This window comes from Citrus clementina, unplaced genomic scaffold (assembly GCF_000493195.1).
Source record: "Citrus clementina cultivar Clemenules unplaced genomic scaffold, Citrus_clementina_v1.0 scaffold_4, whole genome shotgun sequence".
Taxonomy (NCBI): Eukaryota; Viridiplantae; Streptophyta; class Magnoliopsida; order Sapindales; family Rutaceae; genus Citrus; species Citrus x clementina.
The window spans coordinates 314326-337357 of record NW_006262274.1 but is presented as its reverse complement, the minus strand read 5'-3'; the positions used below and the strand labels follow the sequence as shown (position 1 = coordinate 337357).

The 23032-nt window shown below is 32.8% G+C and overlaps 2 protein-coding genes and 1 pseudogene across 2 annotated transcripts; 2 read left to right on the top strand and 1 right to left on the bottom strand.

Annotated features, from left to right (window-relative positions):
• Positions 1-10045: 10045 nt before the first annotated feature.
• On the top strand, positions 10046-12219 carry LOC18044895. The gene is made up of 5 exons (XM_006435514.2): positions 10046-10461; positions 10577-10936; positions 11041-11335; positions 11433-11525; positions 11645-12219. Exons 1-5 carry the CDS (start codon positions 10126-10128, stop codon positions 11758-11760), a joined length of 1200 nt encoding a protein of 399 aa, XP_006435577.1. The 5' UTR covers positions 10046-10125; the 3' UTR covers positions 11761-12219.
• A 6036-nt stretch (positions 12220-18255) lies between these two features.
• Positions 18256-18853, bottom strand: LOC18044894 (annotated as a pseudogene).
• Positions 18854-19820: 967 nt separating this feature from the next.
• On the top strand, positions 19821-21571 carry LOC112098878 (UDP-glycosyltransferase 76F1-like). Its single transcript, XM_024185466.1, has 2 exons — positions 19821-20465; positions 20557-21571. The coding sequence occupies exons 1-2, from the start codon at positions 19994-19996 to the stop codon at positions 21456-21458; spliced, it is 1374 nt and encodes a 457-aa protein (XP_024041234.1). The 5' UTR covers positions 19821-19993; the 3' UTR covers positions 21459-21571.
• The last annotated feature ends 1461 nt before the right edge of the window (positions 21572-23032 follow it).

Below are 23032 nucleotides of genomic sequence, written 5' to 3'. Positions count from 1 at the left end.
CCAAATATTTTCACTCCTCAAGATTCCCACTCCAATCCAAAAAGTGAATGTCATAGCTTTCTTTTCTCAATGTGTGGGTTGGGAAGGAACAAAAAAAAACTATATAATATTGATAGAGCAAGAAACAGGTTTCATGTTTCGGTTATTATAGTGAACAACTAGTGGAGGAGAACAAAATCTCGTTCTTTTTTATATATATAATCATTTGGTGAGTATATACTCACTTTAACCATGCCACCAATAAATAATAAAACACATATTTTAATAAGGTAATAACAAAAAGTATAGTTTTTTATGTATTAAAATTTATGGTTTTTTTTTAATTTTAATGACATCTTTACTTTAACAAAGTAAGAATGTTCTCACTAGAGAAAAATTCTATGCATATGCTCACTTTAAATCAAAAATTAATTCACTCCTCTAGTGCATCCTAACTACAACCGACGACTGCGGTGGTATTTGGTTTTAAAAAAAGGGAGAAAAGGAGAGGAGAAAAAAAGGAGAGAAGTGAAAAGGTGATGAGAGGAGAGGAGTGTAAAAATTAATTGTTATTGTTTAGTTTCATATTAAATTCGAAAGGAAAATAAATTACATATTTTTTATTTGGACAAATATACCCATTGTCTCTAGTGTTAAAATATTAATCTTATTAATAACTAAAAATTAATTAAACTATGAATTAATTGAATCTAGAAAATAAATTAACAACAAAATATTTAATTTCATATCATATTTTTAATTAATTCATTATTATTTTATAATCAAAATAACAAACATTGCATGACTAGTTATATATTTAATTTAGTTTCTAAGCATTTATGATTGTTGAAAACAATAATATATTAGGCTATTGAAATTATCTAATTAAATAGAAATTTTAATTTCTTTAAAAAAATTACAGCATCAAGTCATGGACAGTAGTTAATTGCCGTTGCTGCCACTTTCGACCACTGTTGATCACTGCGGTGCCGTTGACCTCCATTGATCACGATTTTTTTCGCATTAAATACATAAAAATGATTAGAAATAGATGATTTACTCATTGAAAATGTTAATTGTACTGAAAATAAACTATATGGTTGAAAATATGAGTTAGAATTTTCTCAAACATTTAAACAAGATTTTGAGGTAAATAACAACGTATATTAGCATTTCTACGTCCACAGAGTTGTAGATCGGCTCATGAGGATTCCATTGATACCAGTTTTGATGATGAAGCGTGTTTTCAATGAAACTTGATGAGTGTTCGGCAATTCATTTTTTTTTTATTTTCAAATAAGTTTATCCTATTAATTTAAGAAAATAAATATAAATTAATCGTACTTTAACTTATTTAAAATTAATTTTATTTAAAGGACTATTGAAAATTTTCCATTGTAATAGTGGGGAATTTGAAATCCTTACCCATTGATTTGATCGAACCAAACAGTAGAAAGTGGAAACAAAATCAAATTATGTTCCTCTCTCCACTATTCTACCCCCAACCAAACATGGCCTCAAAATAAGAACAATTGCTTATGCTAATCTATTCTGCTCAGCGGCCGCCGTTGCTGCCGTCGGCTGCTTCTGTTCTGGCCAGCGGCCCCAGCTCTTAGATTCTACTTAGTACTCACTGCGCAAGAAGTGACAGCTTCTGTCTTCTAGCTGCCATTGATGATTGATTGTACGTTCACCGCTTGGTGTGCTTTATAGTCGGCATGCTGCAATTTAGTTTCTTCAAATACTCTTCGTTGTCGATTTATATTGATACTTTGTTATTATATTAACTCTGGTTGTAATGATTTACTGTTTTAAAATGAATTTAATAACATGTTATCTGTATATTAAGTTGCCTCTTATTGACTTATTGTGGTTTATTCGGTTCTTGTTCGATTTTTTTAATAAAATAACCGATTTCAATGGGTGTCGTCAAAATCTGAATCGAACCAATCTGTGCCCAGCATAAATGAAATATTATTTTCAAGTTACGCTCATAATGATTAGTTTTAAGGATCAAGACTTAGCATCAACAGATTTATAATTGTGAACTTTGGTTTTGCCTACAAAAATTAATGGCACCAATCACAAGACGGATAGACATGAGTTAGGAGCATAAAATAAAAAATAAAAAATGGTACTAGGTTGCTCTCCACAGACCAAATTTCTCATCAAACTCATCCAATGGAACTAATCAAACCACAATCACTTTGTAGCGGTGAAAGTGCTTCCAATTTACAAAGGTTAAAAAAATAAAAAGCAGGAAGCATGCACATGATCCATTAAGGGCCAGTTTGGTAATGCTGCAGCTTTTAAAATAATTGTTGTTAACTGTACTGTAGAAATAATCAGCTGTGAAGAGAATCAGTTAAGTGTTTGGTAAATTTTATTTTCAAAAGTATTGTGAATTTTAAAAGCAGTTATGAGTGTTTAGTAAATCTTATTGTTAAACTGCTGTAAGAAAATAAATGACTAAAATGTACATAATGTAGGATGAAATTTACCTATACATATAAAAATGTACACGTACAATATCTCGTTGAATCAAACAATTTTTTTTTAATCAAAATGTGGAATTGGCATATTAACTTCTTGCCAAGTAGCATAAATATAGCACTTTCTATAGCTTTGTGTCCAGTATCTTTAGTTACACAAACTATTCTTATGGAGAAAACGAAGTGTCTTGATAGTTGAAGGAATTTCCCTTATGACACGTTGCCTCAGCTCCCCAGTTGTTAACTCTTTATAATATCTCTGAAGTAAAATTCTTTGGTCAAGGAAGCCTATTATTTTATTGATAACCTGCAAAACGTGTTTGGTTCCCACATTATCTAATTCAATGTATCTACTTCGTTGTATCATACTTTAAAAAAGAAGCTACCTAAATAGTTATAAGAAATATGTTTTGTTGATTCAAAGTGAAGAATTCAAAATAATTTTAACTAATTTTAAAATAATTGCTATTATCTTTAATTGTGTATTATAATAATTTTAACTAAAAATAAAATTTATGCTATAGTGATTTTTTTAAATCTTAAAACAATTGATATTTAAAAAATCAACTACAATTTTCATTAAATAACATCAAATAAAGTATAACTAGGTATTCCAAGAATAAACATAAAAAAATGTAAGGGTTGGGTCGGACTTTGTTGAAAATTGGAACAAACATAACTAGGAACACGTACTGGATCTTGCTTTGTTGCACTAGAGAAGTTTTGATAGAACACAAAATATGAAGAAATAGGGTAAATGAAAGGTGTGCGTTAATTATAATAAAAAATATTAAAATATTGATTTTATTTCCAATTTAAATAAGGATAATTTCGGGTTTAAGTAATAATTGTAAGGATATTTATGAAATTATATTAAAGGATAAAATTGATTCTCAAAATCAGAATCTAAAAGTTACTTATTCACTTCTTTTCAAAATCAGCTGTAGGAAGAGCTGATTCTGGCAAAAATGATTTTGATTTTTTTTTTACCAAACACCAAAATTAGCTTTTAGATTTTTAAAATCACTTTTAACCCTCCCAAAAGCAAATCTCAAACGAGGCCTAAATCTAGTCCTACATGGACATAAACAAATCAGTTTACGACTTGGAAGTTGGAAGCACATAAGCTTGCTGCTTGCGTTCCAGACAGAAGCTTAAGACTTGAACATGTCGTCCGCTTGAAACATGCATCTCTGTCTTATATGATATTCTTCAGATGAGAAATTGAAGTCCGAGTTCATTAAGCCAGATTGATGAACATTCTCAATCCTTATAAGGAATAATAATGCGCCAAGAACTGCCGTTCTAAAAGAAACACTCTGAGGCCTTTGGCCAAGTGGTCAGGGTTGCTGCCCTCCAAGTTGGAGGGCAGCAGTTCGAACCCCCACAAGTGCAATGTGGGGGTATTTATTTACCTAAGAGTGAGGAGTAGACATCCCTCAAATATTAGTGAGGGTTAAAATCTGGGCAGAGCTCCATTAGCATTGATGTAAGTCGATCTCAGTAATAGTCTAATTTGTAAATATCAGTTATAGTCTCATGTATATGAGTTGTTATTTGAGCAATAGTCTCATGTAATCAAAAAAAAAAAAACACTTTGATTTAGATTCATTGTGCGTGTGAAATGTGCATGTCCAAAAACTAAATGGAGTTCGAGATCTAGTGTCGAATTTTAGATAAGCCTGTCACATCAACGGCTAAATTCAATGGAACAATTTTTAGGCTTTTTTTCCCTTAAATTGTTACAATCTATAAGTATATTAAATAGTAAAATATGTGGTGGTAATTTGAGAATCTAAATACATATGTATTTTTACAATATAAACCTAAAATTTTATCAAAATTAATTCAAAATAACATTTTTAAATGCAATGGCATAAATTTTTATTCTTTAGGCTTGTTTGCTTATGCGGTAAATCAATTAGTAAGGCAGTAGAGCTCGAGGCTTTCAACCTTAGTCCCTAATTTCAGCAGTTTCACCACTGACCGCCATACATACGAAGGTTATGTGATGAAGTATTCTCTCATTTTATTTAGATAGCATAGTAAGAATATTGATACACATATTTTTGAGTCGAAGTATAATAGAAGGGCAAATGCTAAGTTACAATAATTGTAACATACATCTCTCATGTGAACCACACAAATTGTGGGTCCTATAATTTTGTGTGGTTCACATGAGAGATGTATGGTACAATTATTGTAACTTAAAGGCTCCCTAATAGAAGTGATTTGTACATTTATGATTAAGTCTACGCGTATCCGTCCCTTTTAAGTTTGATTCAGTCTTTTAGACTCATTATCGCTATTTGATTGAACCCATTAAATCGGCCATGTATTCCGTCAAAGTCACTATAGTTTTATGTTAGGTAGTCGTTATCGAGTACATGAATCTCATTGAAACATTTCTATACGTCATTATCTCCCTGTATTGTGTTGATTACCTCCATAACAAACTAACCTTTAAATTGTTCAAAATTTGAAACATATAATCGCCCACGAGATTTACAGCAAATCTTACCTGGCTCTTTTCTTGTTTTATATAAAAAGTCAGCATTGTTCCGTAAAAAAATAAATAAAAAAGGTCAGCGGCAACAAGAAAACAAAGCATGGCAACGCACGGGGACTTTGGCTTCTAATGACCAAAAAGAGAAAAATTACCGTTGAGTTCAAATTTCGAATGAAGAGAAGTACAGTAAAAAATCAACAAGCAGAAACAAAACTAAAATCCCCACAAAAAAAAAAAACAATAAATATTTCTGTCTTTTCACGCTGAGTAGTTATTTGAAAGTGACGGTTGATTGAGTGGGACTTTCGGCGGGAGATTCAAAATATTTTGCGGGAAGCAAAAGCAAAGGTCTGTTTACACTTCACAATCATGGATTCTCTACAAAAATCATAATGAAGATATTTGTTTTATTTTAATTTTATATATTTGGGTTTTTTTTTTTTTTTTTTTTTAAGTGAACACATATTTGATTGATTAAAAGGAGGGAGAAAAACAAACACTCGAACCTTTTAAGTGAACATATATTTGGTATGATTGGTTTCGATCCCTCTTTTCGGAAACTGATGTTGACTCCGGAATGTGAGTTCGCTTGGACGACATTGCCGCTAGTTTGCTTTGCTAAGTCAAAGTTATGACAATTTTCTCGTGTAAATCAATTTTTTCCTCGAGAAATTGAGGAGACAAGTAATATTTTGTAGATAAATTTCGTCTGTTTAAATTAAAATAAGAATATTTATTTTATTAAGATTAACATAATGTAGTGCATTTATTTTCATTCATATATACAATGGGTCAATTTAGGATGATGGTGGTTGATCAAATAAGTTATTTTTGTTATGCTGATAAAAATAAATTGTTGATTAAAAAACAGTTCGGTGTTTAGTAAATTGTGCTCTTACAATTGCTGCTGTGAGTTTAAAAACAAGTATTATCAATATTATCTCTAAAAATATGTCACAAATTAATAAACTAATGCGACACAAATATGACATGAATAAATGTATAACACAATATGCATATGATATGAATAGTTAATTTTTTTTTCAATATATGTATAGGCAATTGCTAAGTTACGGCTGTTGTAACTTACATCCTACACAAAAACATGCAAAAAGTAGCAACATACAGTAGGGCTCGCATAATTTTTGTATGTGATGTAAGTTACAGTAACCAAAATTTAACAAGACTTATATATCTATATATATATATTACCACATATTAATTGATATTTGTGTCATAAACGTGTAATCATGTCGAGGTGGTTCACTACGAATACGACGTAATTCTTTATCGTGTCATGTCAACACACTTATCAATCATGTTATATATCTACCAACACAAATACTGACAAATCATGTTGTAACTCATTTTGCCACTTCTAATAAAAACTTTAAAAGATGTGATAGTTTATTTGATAAATTGCTTATAAAAAGTAATCTCTTATATACTTTTAAAAGATGCTATTAAAATGGAGAAATTATGAAACAAACAACTCTTAAAAAATTTATCAAACAACATTTTTTTTATCAAAACCTATTAAATAAGCTGCTTATAGTATTTCAACCGCAATATCAAATAGGCCTAATATTTATTTAAAAAACATAATTTGAATGTTAAATTTGAAAACAATGAAAAATAAAAGTGTTAACTGTAAATTATGCAAGTTATGCGTTCAAATATCATTTTCTCTCTATTATATGTGTGTTATGGAAATTATCAACCATCTACTAGAAGATTACTCTATTATGAAAAAAAAAAGTTTCAAAAATTTGAATTTGTTCTATTTTGTACCCATTATTTACGATGTGTATCAATCATCCACCAGAAAGATAAAATTATCTTCACAAAATGATAAAACATAAGCACACAAATATTATAGTTTTGGTTATTTTTAAGGATATTTCAATCTTTTGGTAGATAATTGATAGACACTAAAACCTCCCTATAGTGGTACTCTATACTTACAAAAAAATTTGGCCCTAATTTGGATTAATCATAAATAAGAATAAACCCTATATTGATAAATTATATTTTTTTGAATCCTATCTTAAAAAACTTAACTTACGTCCACATAATAATAATTATTTGTATATTGTAAAAAATAAATGTTGTGTTACATTAAAGGTTTTATATGGAATAAAATATTTTTAAAGTTGCTTGAAATAATAATTTATTTTTCATAGTTGTTACCAAATCATTATTTATAAAAATTAAACTGAGAGAAAAATATTAAAGAGAATGTAAATGTTTAGATTTTAAGATGATGTTGTAATAATTATATATTCCTAATCATATAAGATTAATGTAATACATATTATTTAGATTAAGGATAATTAAGCTAAAACAAAAAAAAAATTATGTGCCTCTTATAATTTTCTCATAAAAATAAAAATAATTGGTCCCAAAATTACGAGGATAAAGAGATTTTACATTTACCCTACCCAGACGAGATGCTTGTGCGCACACATACTCACACAGTTGACGTATGGAAGTTAGTTTGTACAGAGTGGGCGGCAAACATGTGATGCTGATATATTGCTTGGAAATTGTTTAAATAATTAAAAAAGATTTTTTTTTTTTTAAATCATCACTCATCCCATCCAATCAAACATCAAATCAATTTATTGTCACTATTTTTCCAAAAAAAGAAATGAAATGAAATGAAAAATATGTTCCCGCCTTCCTGATGACTAATGTGCTGTCATTTTCAGAAGGGAACTTACTAAAGGCCCCACTGCGCACATTCCTAATTAAATTTCAATTTAATTTTTTTTTCCAATTTTCTATATTCTTTTCACAGTCCACCAGTTTTAGCGGGAAAATTTATTAAATCCAACGTACGAAAGTTTGGAGTCCGGGATAACAGGCGTTATAACGAGGGAAGACCTGTGCTTACACTTTTATCAAGAGGCGTTAGTTACCGGCACATGAAGACTGCCGTTAAAGGAGGCGAAATTACAGTGAGGACAGTGACAATTAAACTGCCGAATCTGCAATGACGCCACGTCACTCAACAGATTCAGATTCCATTATTGCCAATTTGCCACGTAGCAATAGCAAATGCTTTGATCCCCTACGGACTCACGGGTTCCCCGTGATACCCCCATCCTTTTTTTCCCCTAAATTTATTTAGTCAATGTTAGTACTATTTAATTTTTAGATTAACAAAGATGTCATAATTATAGCACATGAAAGAAATTTATTGTAAACTTGTTTTTATAGTCTGTATACTTGAAGTGAAAGAAATTTATGTTTATTAAGAAAAAAAAGGATCAAATTATGCCATGTCAAATTGTAAATGTAACACTTAACAAAAATGGGAAAAAAAAAAAGTAAATTCAACAAAGATTAGATGTTTTAACAACAAAAGCAATACATGTAATTAAAACACTCATTAAAAATATAATTATAAATTATTGCTGGGTCTTGACACAAAGAGGGAAAGGGTGATAGATGGGCAAATGATTATGTCCATGCTTTATTTAATTGGTGACACAAAGTGGTGTCAATAAAGCAGATGACTAGGAATGGTGAGATTTATAAAATGTATAGAGAGAGAGAGAGAGAAGGTTGTGATATATGCATACTTGTTAAATGCTTAAGCGTTCTAGTTTTATGAGAAATAAAAATATGGGTTCCATCTACGCCTAATCATCAAAACGTTTCAACAACAATTCTTACATTGTTTAAATGCATTTTGGTTGGAATTTTGAATGCACGTACTTGTACATAAATTTCAAATTTGTATACTTCTAACTAATTAAATGAATTATAGTTAATATTTTAAGTAAAATAATTAAACAAAGACAAATCATTAGTCTTCAATGACTAAATTTATTATTCCAAAAATGTGTTAATACAGAGTTATATTTGTATTTATTTATTATAATTTGAAATGACGAGTAATATTCATCTACTACCAATGACAACAACCATTGAAAAAAAAATCAAAGATCATAAGAAGGTTTGAATTGATTTCATCACACAAGTTCTTACTTAACCCTAAAATCTAAATTCTTTTTCTTTTTTCTAGAATTTTGGGACATATTTCTAATACAATCGACATATAAATGATGGTTTATAAATAAGAGACAACTGAAACTAACTACTATAATATTTTTATAGATCCTCTGAGGCTTTAACACATACTCTTCCACATTGTGTGAGTAAGCGCTCTCCCATTCCACCAAAGACGGGTTAACAACCCTAAAATCTCAATTTACTTTCAAACTCTTAACCCCCAAAGTACTGTTATTATATTCCATGTCCCATTTTAAATCACATGATTATGTTTGTATTTAGCCATCTTTAGACATGCGGGTGGGTTAAAGCACAACACAAAAGTCATTTTCACAAAATATACATATATATCATTCAATTATTTATTTATTTATTTGTAATTTTATAATTTGCATAAGGATATTATCACTTTTTACTACTAAAATTATTTTGACATATAATGTTAGTATTATACTTTATCAAAAAGTGCATTTTATTATTAAATATTTGTGCCGTTATCAATTCACTATTATTTCCTTAAGAACGTTAAAAATTTACTGATGTCATAAGGACATCAAATGTATTTTCATCTATAAGGACACTAAAGATATTTCAGATTGAAGCCTAAATACTGTATTTTAGGGAAATAATTAAATATTAAATAATTAAGAAATTAAACTCTAAAATCGTTGTTATTAACTAATGTTTAAATTATAAAGGATAAAATTATCTTTTAAATTTTTGGGGGTAAAATTGATTTTTAACTCAATTTTTATTAAATATTAACTTTTTTAATAAATCCATAATAACTAAATATTGATAATAAAATATATTTTTTGACAAAATATAATACTGAAATAATATGTAAGAATAATTTTATTAATAAAATGATAATTTTACTTTGCATAAATTTTGAACACTGTCTCAAAGCAACCCTGAAACCTTAATAAAAGCAGCAGCAGATTATGGTCAACATTCTTTACTGTCTCTTCGTGGGTCCCACACACTCTCTCGCGCTTGTTTCTATTAAATCTTGCAACAACAAGCAGGCCGTAGCAGACCAAATCCACTCTCTTATCTGCTTTTTACCCTCTCTCTCTCTCTCTCTCTCTCTCTCTCCCTCTCTTCGTTTGTTTCTTTGTATGAATGAAAATGGCTGAGTCCTTGAACGACGCCGTTTCCTGGTTGTTGCCCCCTCAGTCTCTTTCCGACGACTTCGTATTGGTGGACAAAGAAAACGCTTACACTCCCGTTGCCGTCGAGAAGAAGCACGCTCTCAAGAGTATGAACTTGAACTTGAGCTTGGACCCGAACCCAAGTCTCGTATTTCCTACTGAGTTCCCTTTTGACTTTGACTCGCTCGACTCAGCTCTCAGCTCTCCGGTTGACTCAGTGGTGGGTTCCACGGAGACGGAAACCACCGTCAGCGACGAAGAGGACTTCCTTGCCGGGTTAACTCAGCGCCTGACTCGGAAACTCGAGGTACAAGTTAACAAAGGGACTTTGCAAAAATAATTATATTCCTTGTTTAAGAGTGTTTATGGCTTTCAGTTTTTAACGTTTTGTTTGGGGGGTTGGGGCGTTGTCTTGGTATCAGAAAAGCTGGGGGTCACCGGAATCGACACTGAATGGGCTTGGGAGCATGTCCGTGTCAAGCAACGGCAGCCCAAACAGCTCCTCCTCGCTGGTGTCATCTCCTCCAACGACGCCGTTCGGTGGCCAAAATGACACTTGGGACCTCATATCAGCTGCTGCTGGCCAAATCGCGAGGTTGAAGATGAGTAACGGCAGTGAAGCAGCACCCACTTATACCACCAACGTTAGCGGCCGTGCAACAGGCTTACTCGCTCCTCCCAAAAGCTCAAACCCTGTGCATGTAATCAAAAATCCATATTTTGGGTTTTACTCTATCGAAAATGTTAACTTTGACCTTGCTGCAAACACGACTCAGGTCCAGGTGAGTAATATGTATAATTGAAGCTAGTTTGTAAAATTAACGGCTGGGTTTCTTTCGTTTTTCTTGCCTTTTCGTTAGCCAACTAAGATTCATGTTTGTTTTAGTATCAGCACTATGTGAAGCAAGAACAAATGTTGAAGGCTCAGAGTCAGAGGCTACAACAGATCCAACCTAAAGCTAGAAATTTTGGGTATGTAAATGGAAGATGTGGGCAGCAGCAGCCTCAGTCTGCATGGCCTCCATTGCAAGCGCAGCAGCATCAGCAAAAGCCACAGCAGCAGCGTCCTGTGTTTGTTGCTGGATCTGGTTGCGTTAGAAGGGGATGTGCTGGCACCGGCGTCTTTTTGCCTCGCAGATACGGCAATATTAATAATCCACACGATTCTCGGAAAAAATCAGGTTATTAGAGTGAAATCTTTACTAGATTTGGCTGTTTTTGGGATTTGTTTGTTTTAACATTTTGATTCTTATTACCACTCTGCTGTCTCGTCTCTAGGTAGTCCAAATGGTTTCGTACCCACAACCACAACCCCAGCAATGAATTTTCATGCTCAGCAACGCTTCAATTGCAGTTTCGGCCCGAATTATGGTGAGAGCCAAACCCAGACAAACAACCCTCTGCTCTGCTTGTCTCTTTATTTACAGTCCCTTTTTATATTAAAATTTTCTGATTAATAACATTTGGTTTTTTCATTTTTGGTTAAATAGTTGCAGATGCTATTATAGCGAGAAGAAATGCACTAATTACTTTGCAAAAAAGAGGCTTAAGACAAGAAGCTGCACGAAATCACGAGATACATCTTCCGAAAGAGTGGACTTATTGAACAGTGGTGGTGGTGTTGTTTTGCAAAGCAGGAAGTCAAGTATAAAGGCTAGAGATATGGGTTAGTTTTGTTTTATTAATTAAAAGTAAGAATTGAAGAATGTTTAGTGTAGTTATGAGAGGAATAAGGTAATTTTTTTTTGGTTTTTTGTTTCTTTATCTTTTGGAAGTTTGCAGGGTTTGTGCACTAGTAGATTTAGGATAATTCCGGACCACCATATTAAATGGGTTAAAGAGTATAGTACGAAGGGATGGGAAGTTTTATTTGATTTTATTTTGGCTGTAATAAATGGGGAATTTCAGGTTGATGAAGAAGAAGAATCCACACAATCCTCTGTTCTTTGTAGCATAGTAATGTATCCCTTTGGCCAGATATAATAATAATATTAATATAATAAGGATGGCTTTATCGTGTTTTGGCTCAAAGCTGGCTGTATTTCCCCTTTTTCCGTTTTGGATGATAATGTGTCTACTCTGTTCTATGCACAATACCGTGCCTTTTCCCCACATCTTTTCAGTACTACTCGGGAACTTATCCGCTTTTGTTCTTCTTAAGCTCACCATTTGTGCGCAAAACTCAAATTCAAATTCGAATCGACTTGAACCTGTGTGACAAGTGAAGGATTTGGTATATTTGAAGGCGGTAAAATATTTCTTTCTTCTTCTTTCTTCAAAAAGAAAAGTAGAAAGAAAAAAAGCAAAAGGGGTTTCTATAGATTGTGCATACTCTTGTCTTGTGTTGTGCGTCTAGGTTTCAAAATTCAAAATTGGAACATTACTTGTCGTATATTACTCGTTATTTTATAATTAATTCGTAATGGGAAGAGCCAACTCTATGGTCGCGTCGCTAGCATGCCAGATACCAACAGTTTGTCGGGGGCCAGTCAGTTTTTGAAATACAGTCTCCCCCTATTCATCAAAATTCAAAAACACAAATTCTCTTTTAGTGAAAACTATAACTCTTTAAAAATTTATTACCCTTTCACCTCAAGGAGGAGGTGAATACATAAGCTCATGTTAATTTATATCATTAAAAAAAAAAAAAAAAAAGAACAAGAGGAGCCATTAGCATTTACGAAGGCCATAGTGGAAAAATCATAAACGATAATGGGTTATAATAAAATTTTGTAAAAGGAGGAGGTCAAATATAAAATTTTCATTAGATGCGAGTAAAATTTCAAGAGCTTCAGCACCTGTACATCACTTTAATTACTTTTTCTGTTAATTTTAGCTAGAGTATGCTTACCTAACAATGGAAAAATGGTCATTTTAACTGTCAAACTCCTTTTGTTTCTTAGAAAATTATCATCTGACCACAGTATTCTTAGTGGAAGTCGAAGTAAATATTGATGTTTCATTTACGCATCAATACACTTTATAAGAGCATCACCACCAAAAGACTCTTCAAATAAAATTTTATTAATTATTTGAAGAGCCACCTCAATATTTAAGGATCCAAAAGACACTCCAATTAAGATTTTTCAAATAAGAAATGCTTGTCTCTTTTCAATTTATACTTTATTACTTTTCATTGGAGAAAAAGAGAGAAGTGTTTTAATTGCTATTGACTTTTTCTTTAAAAAAATAATTATTTGATTAAAATAATATTAAGTTATTTCTATTTGAAGAGTTTTTTTAGAGAATATCATATTTTTTTATCCTTCTATTTGCCACATAGATAAGCTAATAGATATTTGAAGAGTAATATTTATAGAGTCTTTTGGAGATGCTCTAAGGCATAGTGGTCTTTTTCACAAAAATTCTCGCAGAGTTGATGAAAAAGTGGTGTGTTAATAGACGCGATCTATATCATTAAACATAATCGGGAATAAGAAAAAAACATTTTGAGGGTGCGGCCATGAATTTTTAAGATTTTAAATAAGTTTGCAGACAAATTTATTTTCTTAAGACTCGTAATTAGTTAGTTTGCTTAAAGTTTAAATTTTTTTAAAAAAAATCACAATGATTTGTAAAATAAATAATTAAAAGTAAAAAAGAGGAATCGAAATTGCTTCAGCGTGAAGGAGAGGGGAATGGGGATGGCTTTTTGATTTTTGTATGGAGACAGTGACTCCGTGATGGCGATAATGGAAGGTACCTTGATTGCTTCGTTAATTTAATGGGCCCCAAAATTTGGAATGGGTCTGGTCTTTTTCTTGAGTTGTACGTACCACTACCTCGTTTACAATTACAAATTTTTTTCTATTTCGGCGAAAGTTTCAAATACTACATATGAGAATGAGACACATCTCTCTTTCTCCCTTTTTTTTTGAGAATTGTGGTTTTTTGGTTTTTGTTATGCGCACTCTTCAATTTTGACTTGGTCAAATTGCTCTACATGGGTTTACGAGATTTTCTTTTCTTTTTCTTTTCTTTATTTTTTTTTTAATTTTCTCTCAAAGGCTTCACACCTACAATATCCACAATCTATATCTATCTTAATTAAGATCAAAATTAGTCTTTAATCAAGTGTCGTCTTCTGAATGTTTCCACTGCAATCAATATTCGTAGTTGACTTATGGTCTGTTTGGAATTGACATGAGACAGTTGATAGTTTAAAAGATATAATATTAAAATATTTGGTAAATATTATCTGCTGTAACTTAAGAAATGAGTTGATTTAATTTTACACAAATACAATAAAAATTTTATTATATCTTTACTAGTTTTTTCAAAATTATATTTATTACATAATATTAACTTTAATTTTATAATTATACTTTTTTTCAACAATTGTAGCTTAAAATCTACAACACTTCAATTATGACTTTTTTTCTTTTTTTACATGAGACACGATTACTCATACTACAATTCATTTCAATTAGAACCTTAAACTTGAATTTTTTTTACAAATCTACATTTAAACTCACACAAATTTTGGTTCACATCTTTTATTGAAGGGCTACCTAATTAGTGGTTGATTTGATATTTAGAACATTACCTTTGAATATTGATGTTTTCGTAGGCAGGTGCCCATTATTACTTTCTTTGATAAGTTTTGATGTAAATTGGTTCAAATTTGGGATAATTTTGAATTCCTTATTGGAGAAATAATAAATTTTTAATATTATAATTTTAGTTTTTTTTTAAAAGATAATTTCTATTAACATGTCTTTTTTTAATAAAAATAAAACTAAATTGAAGTGTACAATAATCTAGACAATATTTAAAAATTATCATTTTATAAAAAAAAAAAACCAAATTAACCATTTTATGCCACGTTATCCACAAACTTTGAGTCCATTCTCTTGTAAGTTAAGGAAGTGAGCACCAATACCAATGGGCCTTTGGTCCAGTGGGAGAGTCCTTGCACTTAGAATAATGAATGCAAGGGTTCGAGCCTCCATAAAAGTATTTATGGGGCTTATTTACAATCCTTCCTCAATTATCACATAATTGAGTGGAGCCAGTCTATTCCTCACGAAATGTGAGTAGAGTGGACAGTCCTCGAATATTTGAGAGGGTTTGAAGAATTTGGGCAGCGCTTCAGAGGAGTACATGCCACGATGAAGGTCCCAATTGTAGAATCTGTGTGTAAATATTAATTGTAATACCTACAGTCCTGTATAAACAGTATTCAAAAAAAAAAAAAAGGAAGTGAGCACTAATCACACATTTTTAAATAGCAAGTATTTTTAGATCAAGGATGGATCAAGATCCCTTTTTCTGGATGAGTTCAATACGGTTCAGTCCAAATTTCCTCACTAGTCACTACACCGTACTTAGATTGGTAAAAACAATGCTTAAATTGCACCAATATGCTTTGACCGAAAGGCAGATGAAGGTATCCAATGCTCTCTCTCTCTCTCTCTCTACACGGTCTTCTCTCTTCTTTAATAAGATTCCTCAATCAGTTTTTAAACTTTTTCTTTTCGAAAAAAAAAATGTTAATTCTTCTATTTTCTAAATTATCTGTTCTAAACGAACAGAGCAAAGTTCATAAAAGAACGAGAGAGACAGAGAGATATGACGCAGCATATTTTTTGAAGATCCAAGACAATTGTCATACAAGGTTGAATGCTAAAGCGATTTTGCTTTGCTCTGTCGTTTGTTTTTCTCTTCTGTCTTATTTATTTAATATGTTAGTTATTATTAATTAACACATAGGCTTCATCTGAGACTGGGGATAAAGATGGAATTAGGGTGGGTTGTTTGTGGGTTTAAATGACAAAACAATAATGAAACAGTTAGTTTTTAGTCTTAATCACTAGATTAATTATTACTATGATTAGAGAATTCGGGCACGCACATAATTGTTAATGATTTCAGACAAAATTATACTTCAGCTAAAACTGAAGACAAGAGAAAGAAATAGCAATCATCTCATAATTTTGTGTTACCAAAAACCAGAGTTGGCAAAATGGGTTACCAAGTGACATTTTTATGACAGTGTCAATTTTGTGTCGTATCAAATTTATATCGACTCAAATACTTATCAATCATGTCAAAATATGAAAATTCTAGCATGATACAAAAAATAAATGAATTCTCCAATAATTCACCAACTATCTACATATTTAACTAAAGATTCACATCAAATATTACATACCCATTGTATGCACATAATATATAATGGGTATGTAACATTATATTATACTATATTATATTATGTTATAAAATATACATGTCTACTAAAGTGTTACATATTTATACCATTGAAGTTCTAAATCTATATAGAACTTAACAAAATGAAAACACCATGTAATAATCGTGTCATCCATTGAATAAATAGGTCAAGAACTTGAATCCTATAACACCAAGAAAATTCATGCATCGAATCGAACCCCGACACATTTAATAATCGTGTCAAATTTAATGACTAAAATCCATTTATTCGTGTTGCATTTTTGTCGAGTAAATGAGTTGTGACAAATTTTGTCAGTTCTATTTAAAACTTCAAATTATGTGTGAGGCAACATTTCTTTAGACTATTTGCTAAGTATAAAGCATTTTTTTTTTCTTTCAATAATGCGGAGTCTAATAGATACAAATATTTGAATACGAATGATATGTTTATTTTTTTTTTCTCTTAAATATCTCAATATAAGTAATAATTATTTTTGAAATAAAACAAAAATTGTTACTCCCTTACTAAGAATAACTAATTTGACGACATGATTATTAAAAGGACTATTCGTAATTTGTTGACGGAGATATTCTTTAAAATATTTGGGGGCATGGAATTGCAATGATTTGATTGACAGTTCATGATCATAATAGATGATAGGATAAAACATGATTGAGGAAAAATAATAATAAAAAATTTAAAAAATTGCCTTACTTAAAAAATATTTATATGATATCGGCACATGTTCGCACTTTTACAAGAGATCATTCAATTATTTGTGCTCCTTTTTAACTTATGAAAATAGAAGAGCATGTATTATTATATTAATGAATTAACTTGTAAATTAGTCAAATGGGGGTGTAAGAGTGGGTACAGATTAGTTCAATTCTCGGAGATTCTAACTCAAATATAGGCGCGAGATTGCTTGATTGGCTTAATCAGTTAATGCTTGCAAACAATAGAGAGCCTCTTTTTTCTTATAAAGAAATTAGTCAACCTCTTGAATTTTTAAAAAGTTGGGTTGAAAAGCAAATGGCAAAGCCGATGAATTCGCCAAACATTATGGCTTTAAATTTCTACAAAGAAGAGATGTGACCTCATTAGTGATGGTTGTAGATTCTTTCCCTTTTTGCTTTGGGCCGCATTCATCTTGATTTGAGGCCCATATCCTGCCGTCCGTCAATTATGTGGAACAAACATCAATCAGTGTTTGTTTCATGAATTTGCTCAACTTTTATGTCAAAAAAATGATTTTTTTTTTTTTTCTGGGAATTCTGATTGAGACATACAAAAATACCATTCGATTGCTTAAAAAACACAATAACATCATAATTATTGAGAATATTTAAGATTTGGCTGAGAATAATTCATGGACTACGAGGAGTATTAATTTGATGCAGCCATCGACTTTATTGACGAATTACCCAATAAACTTTTTATTTACGATCTGAAGCCTGAACATACGTAATTATTCCCTTTTATATAACAAATATAACGCATGTGTGGTACTATAATTATGACTAATCATTTCTTCGTCATTTTCTTATTAACTATACCGAGAAGAGGGTGATAACATAAAACATAAATAGCAAAGAGTAAAGATTACCTCAAGAGGGGGTACACACTAAACTTAATTACGTGCCACAATACAAATGTGCTATCGAGAAAACTCTCAACTTTTTATTATTAATGGACGGACAATTTCACACCACCACTTCACATTCATACGCACTCATCTACGTACCACCATTACACAAATCGCATCATCAAATGAACATCCCTAAAGATGTAATTTACTCTCTTATTGCATGATATATATGTCTATATATATATATATATATATATAGAAAGAGAGACACGTGACACATATATTCATTAATTAAAGAGAAATAAGCGTGCTAATTAATAATTTATTGAGTAATTAATTAATCAACCAGAGATTTCAATGGCCCTAACATCAGGTCTGTCCGCAATGACTTTAGGCACAGTCACAGTCAAGACCCCATACTCCATGCTAGCTAGCTTTAACCTGATCAATCCTTGCGTTTTCTGGCAGCCTGAACCTCCTCAGGAACTGGCCGCTGGACCTCTCAACGCGGTGCCACGTGTCGCTCCTCCCTTCTACTTCCTTCCTTCTCTCTCCACTTATTCGCAAGACGTTACCTTCTTCAATCTCCACCTTCACTTCATCTTTCCTCAGCCCTGGAAGATCGGCCTCGAAGATGTGAGCTTCCGGGGTCTCCCTCCAGTCTATGCGAGTGTTGGCAAGCGCTGCCGTTTCAGTGGAAAGGTCAGACCGGGGAGCTGAGAGTGAGAGGCTGGAGAATGGAAGGTCTTGAAACGGATCCCATATGTCTTCTATAAGAAAATGATTAGAAACCTCCTGACACTTTTCCGCTTCATACAAATTTCCACTCTCTTCTATAAGGAAATGATTAGAAACCTCCTGACCCTTTTCCGCTTCATGCAAATTTTCACTTTCATAATCGAAGTTACGTGTTAGATGAAAATGAGAAAAATATATCATTCTTGAGATTTACTTTAATCGATTAATAATTCTTTAGTTAAATTGGTTGATATTTTTGAGGGTTCAAATATTATAGGTTAATAATTCAAAAATAAATACCAAAACTTTTTTCTATTCACGAATTTCATTTATTGTTGAAGATTAGGACATTGTAGAAAACAGGTGAGGTTCTAGCTATAGAACAGTAAGAGCCAGCTATATTTATGGAAATAAAAATTAGGAATCTGAATATCTTTTTTCCAATTAACAATAAATTACGAGGAAGTGGCCATCTATGCTTCTGAGACAGCCCATTTAAATTCAGCTAAAAAGTGCCCATGATTTGCCCAATTGATTGGACCACCGCACGCTTACAGCCCAAGGAGCCCAATTACTGCGAACTAAGTTGAGGGGCCAAGAAGCAAAGAGCAATTGGGCACCCACCGGCCACCCCTTAGAAATTTGAGCCACATCTGAAAACTTGAACCTGTAACTATCAGAATCATCTTGTGAGTTGTTCCACAATTACAGAATTTACTTGAAACAATTTGGCTAACACACGCACGAAAAAGGGTTGATTGAGAAAAAAGAAAAAAATAAATGCGAGAGCGAGTGACCAAACACAAACAGAAACGGCTCCATCGATAAAAGCAAATTCTGCAAAGTCTGCAACTTGTATTGACTACACATAACATGCTACACGTGCAGTCTGTCGATGAAGTGAAAGGTCGCTCTCAGCTCCCATTTTGAAAGTCATTCGTCATTAATGGCGCTTCAATTATTGTATTATACGTGTCATTTAAAAATAAATAGCTGCAAGGACAAGATAAGATTTTTTATTATTTTATTATAAATCTGTTACATACATCTTACTTATAGTAATGACGTGGGCTCGTTTATTATTTACACGAGAGTATTATAAATTATGTAACTTAACATTAGCCTATTATTATTATTATTATTATTATTAATATTATTCGGATAGATCCTCCTTGTACTTTATTTGAATGTCATCCATATTATGAGAAATCATCAAAAACTCTCATACAAAGTTACAAACAACCGAGGGGGTTTTCGTGAAGATTTGTGAAGCCAATCGAAAGTCCTCCAACAAAATATTACATTTAAGAAGCTCTAACAGAGAACCACGCTAGCACACAAATGGATCAAAGAAAAGGTCGCAGATTGGTGCTATTCCCTTTACCGTTACAAGGCCACATAAGTCCAATGCTACAACTAGCAAACATTCTTCATTCCCAAGGCTTCACCATTACAATAATACACACAAGCTTCAACTCTCCAAACCCTTCAAGCCACCCACACCTCACTTTCCATTTCATTCAGGAAAACTTATCTGAATCCGAAGCCTCAACAGATGACCTCGTTGCCTTTGTTTCACTGCTTAACACCAAATGCTTAGTGCCCTTTCGCGATTGCTTGGCTAAGTTGTTAGCTGATGTCGAGGAGGAGCCTATTGCTTGCTTGATCTCAGATGCCATGCTTCCTTTCACCCAAGCTGTTGCTGACAGTCTTAAGCTTCCGAGGATTGTGTTGAGGACTGGTGGTGCTTCATCTTTTGTAGTTTTCGCCGCATTTCCACTTCTAAAGGAAAGAGGCTACTTCCCAATTCAAGGTTTGTGTTTTTGCAAAGTCAAGGTTCTTCTATTAATTAAGCCAACATTTTGATGAAGTAACACTTTCTTGCTTGAGTTGTTTGGTTTCAGATTCTAAAGGACAAGAGCCAGTGGTGGAGCTTCCACCTCTGAAGATTAAAGATCTTCCAGTGATCAACACTCGGGATCCTGAAACACTTTATGAGATAGTAAATGGCATGGTTGATGGAGCAAAGGTCTCCTCGGGAATCATTTGGAACACATTTGAAGATCTTGAAGAATCAGCGCTTGCCACACTTCGCCAGCAATTTTCAATCCCTATTTTCCCAATAGGCCCATTTCACGTATGCATTCCAGCTTCTCCGAGTAGCTTGTTGACACAAGATCAAAGCTGCATTGCTTGGCTAGACAAACAAGCACCCAAGTCAGTGATCTATGTGAGCTTTGGGAGTATTGCAGCAGTAAGTGAGGCTGAATTTTTGGAGATTGCTTGGGGGTTAGCCAACTGCAAGCTGCCCTTTTTGTGGGTGGTTCGACCTGGATTAACCCGTGGCTCGGATTGCCTTGAGCCATTGCCAAGTGGGTTCATGGAAATGGTAGATGGAAGGGGACATTTAGTGAAATGGGCACCTCAACAAGAGGTGCTGGCTCACCCTGCTGTTGGAGCATTTTGGACTCACAATGGTTGGAATTCGACATTGGAGAGTATTTGCGAAGGCATTCCTATGATTTGTATGCCTTGTTTCACTGACCAAAAAGTGAACGCAAGGTATGTAAGTGATGTTTGGAAAGTGGGGCTGCAATTGGAGAATGGCCTCAAAAGAGAAGAGATAGAGAAGACAATCAGAAGAGTAATGGTGGAGAAACAAGGAGAGGAGATTAGGAGCAGGATTTTTCGCTTAAAGGAGAAGGCTAATCATTCCTGGAAGCAGGGTCGTTCTTCATTTGAGTCCATAAACAGCTTGGTTACTCACATTTTATCATTAGAGACATTTACTTTCCACACTCAGTAATCAACTCTTACATTTAAGCTTTGAGCTAATTTTATCAGAAAAATTAATAACCATTTCAAGCTTTTGTTATTACATATACTATATGTATATGCAGCTTGAATATGAATCCAAAGGTGGCATTTCTTGGTTACTTTTCTTTAAATTTCAAAATTCTTTTTTTCCCTGGCTTAGGAATTTTAAAAGAATAACATTTTCCTTACAGTTTAAAAAACTGTGTAGGTTATCATATAATAACTTATTCATCAATTCCCTCCTCCCCCACCCAGGAAAAAAAGAAGGGGGGAAAAAAAAAAAGAGAGAGAAACTTGTTTATCATGTGGGGTTCCTCAATTAACTATCTCTGTGGTGGCTATTACTGGGGTCAAGCAGTGCCAATTGCCTTCTGTAATAATTCAAAGTGACACTGATATTTTCAAAAAGAAAAAGCGACACACTGATGCAAATCACTAAGGTCCCCCGTTGGGATGTTAATTATCACTCAGAAATCGACTCGTCATACTGATTTACAAGTTATGACATCAATGAAAACCGCCTGCTTTAGATCCCAAAAAATTAACTATATCTACAATGGAAATGACATTTTGTCTTGTGGCCTCATTAAGAACTTCAGCTCATAAACAAACTCTGTGTTTTTAGTTGGAGCATGATTATATTGGCTGTCTCATTCTTAATATCATGTCATAAAACATAAGTTTCAACTCCAAGCAATAGTGAAGGATTCAAGGTGCATATAACAACCGTGATTGTGGAGCGAGCAGGAGAGCCTGTAGGAGCTTGGCCGAGTGGTGTTCAAACAGTTTTATTTTGTTTTAGTGACCAAATGGTGAATGCAAGATATGTTAGATTTGTCATAGAGAGTCGGATTGCATTCAGAGGGCCAGCTGGAAATAGGGGAGACTAAAAGAGCAATCAGAAAAGCAATAATGGAAGCCGAGGGGCGGGAAATGGGAGAAAGGATTATGTACTTAAAAGGAGAAAGTGGATCATTGTCTAAAACCAGGAGGTTCTTCACTTCAATCTCTAAAGAGATTGGTTGACTACATTCTCTCATTCTAAATTTTTTCCAATATCCTGTATAAATTATTGATTGTCCAAACTTACTTAAAGATGATCATCCAAGAAATAGAACTTGAGTTTGCTCTGATTTTGTCATACCAACCACTGGAAACATATTTTATTTACCACAATGCTTTAGCATATTTCGTTGAAGAGCAGGTGACAACTATTTCAAATATTTGTTTGAAGCTGTCTGGTCCATAGATACCCTACTTAGTTTCACGATCGTTAGCATAACTTATTGGTTAAAAAAATTTCCTTTGCCCCTGGCTCAAGGAAGCTTACAAGAACAACAGTTTCCCTATAATTTAGAAAACATCGTGTACTGTATGTAGGTTATCATATAATAACTTGTTTCTCTCTTTATTTTTGAAAAATTTTGTTTACTAATTGGGGTTCCTCAGTTAGTCCATTTACTCTGCGGTGCTCGTTGAAGAGATCGATCAAGCAATACCTATTGCTCAGCGGTCACTTCAAGGGACACACTGATGCAAATCTCTAACAAACCCTTTGGCCCC